Raw genomic sequence first — 11074 nt, forward strand, 5'->3', positions numbered from 1 at the left:
TTTGGGCTACCCCGAGCCCCGTGCCTTGGTGCCGTGCGTCTGCGTGACAACATGTGCTCCTGCACCTGGATGCCGCATGTCTACATGGCTTGCGCATCGGCATTTTTTCATTCTGTATCAAAGAAATCTTTTAGCCACGTGTCATGAAATCTTTTAGCCACATGTCAAACGGAGGCTTTGCTTGGTAGAGCCTTTGTTTTAATATATATATATATATAATTATAAAGAATATTTTAAGTATTACATATTATTATTTTTTATATATTTTATTTTTTTTAAAAAATATTTTATTTTTTTATCCTTTCTTCTTCCTCTCTATGGCTTCATTGCACCCGACCCTCCCCACCCCCATCGATGCCACCCATGGCCCCTCTGCACCCTCACTTGGGCCCCCGTGCCTCCTCCGTTCCACCACCCAGGCTCTCGCACCTCCGTGCCCCTCTGTGCACCACAACCCCCCTCCCCCACGACTTGTGCCTCCACTGCTCTTCTGCACACCACAACCCCCCCCCCCCCCCCCCCCCGTGGGGGTCTATGCCTCCTTTGAGCCACCAAATCCCCAACCTCCTTAGTGGCTCTCGCCTCCTCCGCTCTCGATCCCCTGCCCCTTCCGTGCCTATGGCTGCTCTATGCCCCCCACCTTCGGTGCTCGATGCTACTCTACGTCTGTCCCTATCATGACTTCTCCGCACCACCACAACACCTCCTACCCCCGCGGCTTCTCTATGCACCCCCCTCCCCGCTCGGTGCCTTGCGCATGCCTGTAGTCCCCACCTCGCGGCTGCTTTGCACCCACCCCCACCATGGTTTCTCTATGCCACCACAACCCCACCCCCGCCACCCAATGTGCACTTGCAGTCCTCACCCCCAACCAGGCCGCGGCTTCTTCGCACTACCTCTGCCTTCGATGGCCCATGGAGAGGATTTTTAAAAAAAAAATCAATTTAATTGTGGCATAAAACAATCTTGATCTCTATAATATTTAACACACCAGCCATGCATCTGAGCACTTCAATTTGTTGAAATCTAGATGGTTCATATTTAATCCGATGATCAGAAATAGATAAATAGTAAAAAGATTAAAATATCTTTTAAAGCATCATAGCAAAACCCTTTAATTAAACCCAAAGCCCACTTAAATATAAATCATTCCCTGTTAATAGATGTGATAGGATGAATGTGAAGTTGTGTCCTATGGAATCACCATCATCAAATCAGATGTATCTTTTTGTGCAAAAATATTTAAAGGATGCTTTTGATTATAGCAGAGCTGCATAGGTTGAGATGTACGAGGCTGCATCAGCTAATTTTTGGTTGGCTTTGGTCTTGCCCAACCTAGAAAGTATCTTGGATGGAGAATTAAGTTGATATCTTATGACCTTAAGTGCATGTAATTTCTGCGGGGTTATTGGACTGTTTGCACCCTTTCTTTGAGCAGCAACTTGCTTTATAATTGTGAATGTGCCAGGTAAACCACCAGTGTTGTTGATAACTTGATGTGTAGCTTCAATTTCTTGTGGACTCTGGTCGATCTTTCATTATTATTCAAGATTTATGTTAGTTGACAATATGGTCATAAGCATTTTAAATCCAAAAGATAGGATACAATAGTGGTGGTCTGATTAGAGAAATTCTTTGTACACCACATGTGGTGTAGAAGAAATGTACTGCCCAATTTGATTGGGCTACATAGCCATCATTTTCTAATATATATTTAATATCTATAGTTTCATTTTTTTATTTAAAATTTTGAATGATGAAATTACCTCTCCTCTTCTAAAAAAATTATGATATTCTGTGGCCATATTATGACATCATGCGGTAAAATTATGGCTTACTGCACATAGGATATCATAATTTTTCTTCGAAAAATCATAAAGATGTAAAGATATTTTTATCATTAAAAATTTATGAAATTTTTAAATAACAAAAATACCTCTCCCTTTCTTATGATATCTTGGGGTCAAATTATGACTTCATATATATAGGAACTCATAATTTGATCATCGAGTATCATAATATGCCTCTCGCTGCCTGTTTGATGAAACTTTTATATATTAGTAGTTGAATGGAAATAGAATTTTTGCGGCATTGTTAAATAATTGTCATCATTTCTGGACCAGAAATGTATAACAGGCAAGACAACTTTGACTATTGTTTTGATCAAGTATAAATATCTCTAAGGATTCCTCTCTTCTGAAAGACGGAATTGTTCATTTGTCTAGCCTTATTCATGCGTGTTGCACGTCTATTTGACTGCTTGATCATCTGTAGTCTATAACGCGTGCAAATTAAATAATACTTCAGGTTGACATTTTATTGTGAAAGTATACACCTTTTGTCATCATTTGCACCTGTTCTGCTTTGTATTCAAACACCAAAAAAGCCCAGCAATTTCTATATTTCATGTTGCAGTATATTTACATGATCTTGCTAGAAACAACATCAAATATCTTTTTGGGGATAAGAGCAGTATGCGTTAAAATATGCCATGTAGAAATGGCAGGGAGGAGGTGGATACAAATGATACATTGCTTGAAGGAAAGACTAACGCATTAGCCATGTAACCTTTTTTCTTTCTTTCTTTTTTAATATCATTTTACTGTGGTACCATACTGCTGTTCTGGCTTGTAACGACCGCCAAAGTCTTGGTCAAGCCATTCCGGAAGTCACCAGGATGCTTCCAACTCTGAACAAATTAAACGTCATTCAAAATTTATCCCCAATCATGTGTATCCCTCTGTTCACAAATATATGACATGATGAACTAATAAAAATACTAAAATAATACAATATATCTTCTAAAAAAAGGGTTTGTGTAATAGCTGGTCCTTCCATTGGCCAGACTAGAACTTCAAATCCATTTTTTGTTTTTTTTTTTGGGTAAACTTCAATCCGATTTTTAACACTCGTCCAAGTTTCAAAGTTTCTTTAATTCCCCGGCCCGGTTCTCAGCGATCGTGCATTCTCATTCTACGACTCCAGCTATAAATAACTGTGTATATACAAATATAAATGTATGGAGGGACAATACAATTATGTGCAGGAAAAATATAACTGTTCAGAAGAACTAAAAATAAGTGTGTCCGAAACTAAGAATTAAATAATAATAATCATGGATCATGATGCGTTAACGTGATCAGGTCAAAGAAAAGACTTGGTATTTTCCTTAAAATGCAAGATTGATGCATGATTTCTTTATTGGGCTCCTGCCTAGCAACGTTCATGCACCATGTCTGCAACTCGGAAGTCAGTGGCGGCTCCAACAAAGGAGATACCCACAAGCCATCTAATGTTTTTCTCTCTTCTGCAACGGCTGCCAAGTCTTGGTCAAGCCATCGCAGAAGTCACCAAGATGCTTCCTAACTCGCTACCTTTCTTTCTCTTCTGTCTATAAATACTTAGCCACAATTCTATCACTCCATCCATCTTAGAGAACAGCAAACAAAAATGGCACGTAGTGTAATCTTATTCCAGCTGAGCCTCCTACTTGCCGGCATAATCTCCACCACTGCCCAGAATTGTGGGTGCTCGTCGGACCTCTGCTGCAGCCAGTATGGCTACTGCGGCACCGGCTACGCGTACTGTGGTAAGGGCTGCCGAGGGGGGCCATGCTACTCGTCGCCGGCCACCGGTGGTGGCAGCTCGGTCGCCGATCTTGTCACCCAGCAGTTCTTCGACAGCATTATCAATCAGGCCTCTGGCTCTTGCCCTGGCAAGAGCTTCTATACGAGGCAGGCGTTCCTGGATGCCCTGGGGTCGTATCCTCAGTTTGGCCAGGACGGATCCTCCGTCACTTCTAAGCAGGAGGTTGCTGCCTTCTTTGCCCATGTCACCCATGAGACCGGATGTAAGTTCCTCTACCAGACTGGGTTTTTAATTTAGGTTTCATTGCTGGTATTTTGTAGCAGCATATATACATGATCTACGTACAGTTCGTATTTTATGTTTAATTTCCACTTTCCAGAAGAGAGTTATAAGCTTGTCTTTTGTCATGTTGTAATTTTTGCGTGAAAGAATGATGCACAATTTTTTTCACCGTTGGATCGCATGATAGCTAGCTACCATAAGATTTATATAGACAGACAAAAGAGACAGGTCAAAATATGTAGGAGACATGATATAATGGTTGATGTCATAAAAAAAGATCAATCATTCTGTCACATGAAAGATAAAATCCAAACACAACATGTTTCTCAGACTAAAGTTGCAAACAAATCAAAGGTTAAAACATAAAGAACTTTCGCATATATATATATATATATATATATGCGCACGCGTGCACACACACATATATACATATATATGCATCAATCTTCATGTGATACTTCAGCGGCTTGCAGGGAAAAAAGGAAAAAAAAAAAAAAAGCAAAACACAAGAAGATCATAGCAAACATGATCTAAATTTTCTACTTCTTTTTCTGAGCAGATTTTTGCTACATAGATGAGACGGACCAATCCAATGCCTACTGTGATCCAAGCTACACTCAGTACCCATGTGCCCAAGGGCAGAAGTACTTCGGCCGTGGCCCTCTTCAGCTGACTTGGAACTATAACTACGGTGCTGCTGGACAAAGCATTGGATTTGATGGCTTGAACTCACCCAACACTGTGGCTACTGATGTGATTATATCATTCAAGACCGCCTTGTGGTTTTGGATGGAAAATGTGCACTCTGTCATAACCTCTGGCCAGGGGTTTGGAGCCACAATTAGGAAGATTAACAGCCTAGAGTGCAATGGAGGACAACCAGCTGAGATGAATGCCCGGGTTCAACTTTACGAGCAGTACTGCAGCGACTTTGGTGTGACACCAGGAGATAACCTCACTTGCTAGAGGATTCACTCAAGATTACATCCATTGGATGTAACTTGAAGGATAATAAACATTTAAAACAACCTATTCCAATATGGAATTATTGAAATAAAATCTAGAGTGTGGGGTGAGAGCCTCTAGTCATTTGTCTCTACCTCTACCTCTACCTCTACCTCTTATCTGTAGCAACTCATGAAATAAATATAAAGTGGACTTAGCACAAGTCCTTTCTTCAAGGGCCATTCTGTTTTTAGTTCTTGCATGCTTAGCATTTTGTTATTAGCCTACTATTGTTTTCTATATACTTCTACTTGTTTCTGCACATAGGTATATCTATTTTGCAGTGAATACTTCAATTTTTACAGCTTTTGTTGCAGAAACATGCCATGCTTAGAAAATTAAAAATGCAATCTTACTTGAAGCGCTTCAATAGGATGATGTGCAAATGCCTCATAAGTAGGGCTTTGGACATACATACTGCTCTTAGCACAAAGTTGTGATAATTCAACAACTTGAACATAAATCACGATGAAATGTATTGAAAGTGTCCTATTTGAACAGATCATTTGTGCTAATTTGTGACATTTTAGCTTTGTTGAGATTGGAGGGAGACCCTTGGTGTCATGCCCCGAACTCAAAACCCGGGTCGGATACGTGATGGCCACACACTTTTTAGAGAAAATCCTAAAGAATATGCAAGACCAAAAGTAATTCATTACAACCTCAACATCCATAATATCTAATTTCAATAATAATTAGTAAAACTTGTATAATTATAATTGAAATTTTTTCTATCTTCTGATCGAATATCATGACACTCTATCTATGCATTTGCTCACCCGCAAATCTATACCACAGCCAATCATGAGCATCCTGTAACTTTGAGAAAAAAAAGAAAGATAAAGGGATATGAGCTTTACAGTCCAGTAAGAATTTCTATATCACACTAATATAATAATATAATTTAAAAATAAAGATAAGCAATTAAACATAAAATTTTATATTCAATATCCAGAATAATGCAAACATCTATAATTTATGTTCGTTGTCAAAAGAGATGCATCATCATATGTTAATGGGTGAAATACTTTTGTTCAACAATTATTTTATATCTTGTCTTTCCTTTCTCTTTTCATTATCACATAATCTTTAATCTTTTTTTTCTGGCTTTGGACTAACCAACACTATGCCTCAATTTTCATCCGATCAAATTTTCACTCATAAGCCTCTCAAGGCTGTCCCAGGCACCAGCTCCTGACGGACTGTCTAAAGCATAAGCTCCTGACTGGCTGATCCATATATAAGCCCATGGGACTGTCCCAGGTATAAGCTCCTAGCAGACTGTCACAGGCATAAGCTCTTGGCCGGCTGATCCACATATAAGCTCATGGGGCTGTCCCACGCATAAGCTCCTGGCAGACTGTCCCAGGCATAAGCTCCTAATAAGCTGTCCCAGACATAAGCTCCTCGTAGGCTTTCCCAGACATAAGCTCCTGGTCGGCTGTCCCAGGCATAAGCTCCTGACGGACTGTTCCACATGACAAGACTAGTCCAAATCATATTTCTTTTTCATTTAATCATTATATGTTGATTTCACCAAATCAATTTTGATTTATACTGTGATCAAATTAGATAAGTCATATCCATACAATCTGTTGGTGCAAAAATCCGCTCGCACCGGAGAAGCTGGAGTCGGGGGAGTCACGGTCGCCGTCTGGACCTGCAAAGAAAGTCTAAACCGGAGGTGGGGTTGCTCCAGCAAGACCCTCCGACGCTCAAGTCAGTTCTCTGCCTCAACAAGAATGGAGTGCTCGAACGGAGAATTTAGCAGAGTTTTGAGGTAAAAAATGAGAGCTTAGGGAATAACGTATCTGGGATCCCCTTTTTATAGGCGGAGGGCTCAACAGACTGATAGCGACATTTATAACTGTCTCGTAGTGAACCGCCCACCGTCAGGAGGAATTTGTTGCGAGGAGTAGTGGAGTAGACCCGTGGCCCTCACTGCAGCGCGCCACATGGAGTCTGCCGCAGGGAGTGGAGCGGCGTCCGTTGTCGCGACTTGCCTGCGGATGGAAGAATCGCGCAGTATCCGTTACAGAAGGTGGAGCAGGATCATGGGCATCATAGTGGTCTGCCAGGGAATAGTGGAGCCGCGTGGGATCCGTCACGGGAGGTGGAGCAGAGTTGTGGCCGTCATAGCGGTCTGTCGGGGAGTGATGGAGCTGCACGGAATTCGTTGCAGGAAGTGGAGCAGGATCGTGGTGGTTGCTGTGTTGCGCTAGAAAGTGTGAATTCGTTGCCTGAAGTTCGGCAGCGGTCCCAGCTGGTGACGGAGCCTGGCTCCCGTAGGAGCCCGGGCGGAGTCCTCCTTGAAGTCGTGGGCGGAGCCCGGCTCTCGTGGGAGTCCGGGCGGAGTTGAAGTCATGGGCGGAGCCCGGCTCCTGTAGGAGTCCGGACGGAGTCCTCCTTGCGGTCGAAGTTGTGGGCGGAGCCCGGCTCCCGTAGGAGTCCGGGCGGAGTCCCCTGCAATTAAAGTCAGGTGCGAAGTCCGGCTCCCGTAGGAGTCCGGACGGGTTTTACCGGCAGTCGAAGTTGGCGACGGAGCCCGGCTCCCGTAGGAGTCCGGGTGGAGTCCTCCTTGCGGTTGAAGTTGGCGACGGAGCCCGGCTCCCGTAGGAGTCCGGGCGGAGTCCTTCTTGCGGTTGAAGTTGTGGGCGGAGCCCGACTCCCGTAGGAGTCCGGGCGGAGCTTCTCGGAGTTGATCTTGCTGAGAACTTCGGCTGTGAGTATTTTATACCCAACACCAGTCCCCCTACTTTCGAGTTTGAATTTCGAATGAAGAAAGTACAGAGAGATTGGCATAGCCGAAGTTGTCCCCTCGAATCCTGCGCACGACCGCCCCCAGATATTTTGACATTAAATATGCGCGTGCTGGAGTCTTTTCAAATCAGGGCGAAACGAAGGGACCCTTCAAAATTCCCGTCGGTACACTGGCCCAGGTACGGCGCCATAATGGCTCTGTCGATCTGTCAGCCACTTTTAGCCGCCCACCGGGGGGAGTGGGACACGTGTCGGGCGCGGGCTGGCCTGGGGGGATTCGTGATCATTATGGCGTCGGATCCCAGGGTCTATTTAAACCCATCCTTTCACCTTTAGGGGCCCTATTCCTGTTCCAGAGTTCTAACAGTGTCTGCCTTCCCTTCGAAAGCCCTGTTTCAGTTGGTATCTTCTCGAGCCGTAGGCGCCCTTCAAGTCGTCCCTGTCTTCGTCCTTCTGGTCCCTCAGAGCGATCTAGGTTAGTTCCAGCACCTCCATCTTTCTTCCCGCCGCTTAGGGACCTCTTTTTTGCCATTATTTTTTGTGTTCCTCTGAGTTAGTTTCCTGTGACCTCTCGCCCCTCATTCTGTCCGTCTTCATCGGGATCTTTAGAGCCCTCATTCGAAGCTACCCGAAATATCGTCTGACTCTTCTGCTCCCTGCAGTTCCGGGAGTTCTTCCGCCTCAAACCCCCAGGTCCCTTGCTCTGTAGACGGACCTGCGTCTGGGCTGGGCCCCGCCTGATTTTTGCACCGGGCGCCATTCCATGTTCCTTGACTCTGGAGGAACTCCTTCTGATAAGAGTTCAGTATGGAGTTCCTCCGAAGTATGATCTGGAGTTGCCTAGCCCTTCTGACCGGGCTAGCACTCCTCCACTCGGTCGTTTTTGCCTGTACCAAGAGGCATTCCATGCCGGGCTCCAGCTTCCGCTTCCATCCTTTGTTGTCGCCCTCTTTCGCTTCTTAGACATCTCCTTGGCTTCTGTGGCTTCGAATTCTTTTAGGTTTTTGATAGGATTTCTCTCCCTTTGCCACGTAGTCGAGGTCCAACCGTCCCTCTCCCTATTTAGGCACTTCTATACTTTCAAGCGCCATCCTTCGGCGAAGGACTGGTGGTACTTCTCCCCCCAGTTTGGCAAGAAGAGGTTGCTGAAAGGCGCACCTTCTTCAATCCACAATTGGAAGGAGAAATACCTCTTCGTCCACTGCCTGACCTTGAGGCTGGGCCTGCCCCCTTGGGGCTCTCTGAGGGATTCTGTCCGTCGGGCCCCCAGCCTGGGGGAGGATGACCTCCAGGCTGCCCGGAAGCTTCTTGTCTATTCTGCTCCTTCCCTTTCCAATCTTTTGAGGGAGCAATTTCTGTTCAACATCGGCCTGAGCCCCCAGGATCCTACGAGTATTTCACCCTTTCCTTTATCTTCTTTTTTCCTGCCTTTCTTCTTTTTCTTTCTCTTTTTTTACCTCTTCTTCCTTCTCTCTCTTTTTCTTTTTTTCTCTTTTTTTTTTCGATTTCTGACTCCTGATTGATCGATTTGCTTCTTTTTCTTCTTCTTCTTCTTTTTTTTTTTTTTTTAAGGAATGGATGCCGAAGCAGCGCGAATGCTCGTCAGGGGCCTCAGGGCCCACAAAAGGAAGGGAGTCGCGACCTCCGGATCGGCGAAGAGGGCCAGGGCAGAGGAGTCGAGCTTGGCCGCACCCACCTAGGAGACTCCAGCGATTGACATTCCCTCGGATGCCGAGGCGACGGCTCCCCGGGTCTCCTCGAGGAGCCCGCCGACTGGGGCCCCTGCTTCGGGGGTCCGTTCCACGAAGGCGCCCGTAGTCGAAAGGGGAAAGAGAAGGAAGTCGGTGGCCCGCAGGGTGGGCAGCCATCGAACTGTTGCTGACGAGTCCCTCTGCTCCGAAGAGGGGCCGGAGAATCCCTTCAATGACAGGGACCTGATCAGGCGGTTGATCGACGGCTGCATTCTGTCCGACGTCGTCGAGAGGATCGACCGCACCGATCCTGAGCAGTGGGCCTGGGACTCTTTGGGGTCCTTCCTTGAGGTAAGCGAATCTTCATTTACCTGGCTATTAGGCCTTTGTTCTGATCCCCTAGCCGCCCTTGCAGATTGGGCACCAGCTCCTCACCAATATCGAGGCGGTGAACCATGCGAGGAGGGACATCCTCAAGGTGGAGGAGCACTGCCGGGCCGAGGTTGCTCGCCTCCAAGCAAAGACGGCCGAAGTAGCCACCCTCCAAGAGGCCCTGGAAAGAGAGAAACAAGCCCGGGAGGAGGAGAGGCAGGCCTTGGAGGAGTCAGCGAGAAAGGCGGAGGTCGAGGTCGCCAACTTGGCTGAGCAGATTTCGGTCCTGGTCTCGGAGGCCAGAGTCCTTGCGGTAGAGGAATTCAAGGCCTCCACAGAGATGAGGGACCTGAATGTCCAATTCGACCAGGAGGCGTTCATCAAGGGGTTCGAGCTCTGCCAAGAGAAGGTGGCCAAAAAATTTTCGGAGCTCGACCTCAGCTTCCTGGGCGAGGAGTCCGAAGATGAGGCCGGTCCCTCGCCAGCCACCACTGCTGTCGTAGCCCCCTTGCCGGGGACGCCGAGTTCTCCAACCCCCGCCCCCGAGGTCTGAGACCTTCGACCTTGTATTTTCATTTCATCGTAATTTTTTCTTTTCTTTTTTATCTTCAAAAATCATCCAATCAATAAAGTTGAATTTCTTGTTGCGGATGGCTTCTCCTCCCTCCCCTTCTTCTCTCCGCTTTTCTCCCTGCGATGAGTCGTGCTTTGACGCTCTTGCCTTCCGATGGCAGTATCCTGCAGAAGCACTTCCCCTACCCCTGGGGGTCCCGCTGAAGTCGACGATCCAGCGGCTGAAGAAGGAAGTCCTTCACTTGACAAAGAAGTCAAAGAAGATGAAAGACGAGCTTCGCAGATTGAGAGAAGGTCATTCTGAAGCCACCGCGGAGGCCACCCATTTTCGAAATCTCCACGTGAAGGGGATCATGGAGTATAGCCGGAGGAAGGCAGACTTCACGAAGGAGCTCGAGGAATGCAAGAAGAGCGCCAGCGACCGAATTTGGGCTCAGGCCGCCAGGATTAGCGCCCTCAAGGTGGAACTGTCGGCCGCGAAGGGGAAGATCGGTCAGCTGGAAGGAAGTTCGTCTCGGCTCTTGGCCCGGGCCGACGGCGACTAGGAGTGGTCGAAGAAGGTCTTCGATCTTCAGCGGCAGCTTCAGGATGCCGAGGTGAGCCACGACGTGTATCGGGCCAGCTGGCGCAGACAGGTGGAAGAATATAAAGGGAGACTCAGGGCGGCGACCGACGAAGTTGCCCGTCTCCAGAGGCAGCTGGCCAACAGGGCTCAGCTCACTTCCGCCTGGGATTCTGATGAGCTCCAGTCCCTAAGAGGAACCGTTGAAGGGATTTCTGTCGCCCTCGGGGAAAAGACAGCC

The 11074-nt window shown here is 46.6% G+C and overlaps 1 protein-coding gene across 1 annotated transcript; it reads left to right on the forward strand.

Moving 5' to 3' along the window:
• Positions 1 to 3421: 3421 nt before the first annotated feature.
• On the forward strand, positions 3422 to 5051 carry LOC105051464 (endochitinase A-like). Its single transcript, XM_029266396.2, has 2 exons — positions 3422 to 3850; positions 4430 to 5051. Exons 1-2 carry the CDS (start codon positions 3451 to 3453, stop codon positions 4834 to 4836), a joined length of 807 nt encoding a protein of 268 aa, XP_029122229.2. The 5' UTR covers positions 3422 to 3450; the 3' UTR covers positions 4837 to 5051.
• The last annotated feature ends 6023 nt before the right edge of the window (positions 5052 to 11074 follow it).

This window comes from Elaeis guineensis, chromosome 9, assembly GCF_000442705.2.
Source record: "Elaeis guineensis isolate ETL-2024a chromosome 9, EG11, whole genome shotgun sequence".
Classification (NCBI taxonomy): Eukaryota; Viridiplantae; Streptophyta; class Magnoliopsida; order Arecales; family Arecaceae; genus Elaeis; species Elaeis guineensis.

What these genes read in the sequence shown, in the direction of transcription:
- LOC105051464 (XM_029266396.2), top strand. Translation starts at nt 3,451, where the DNA reads ATGGCACGTAGTGTAATCTTATTCCAGCTGAGCCTCCTACTTGCCGGC. An exon ending in TGTCACCCATGAGACCGGAT is followed by an intron (nt 3,851 to 4,429) that starts GTAAGTTCCTCT and finishes TTTTCTGAGCAG; the next exon opens with ATTTTTGCTACATAGATGAG.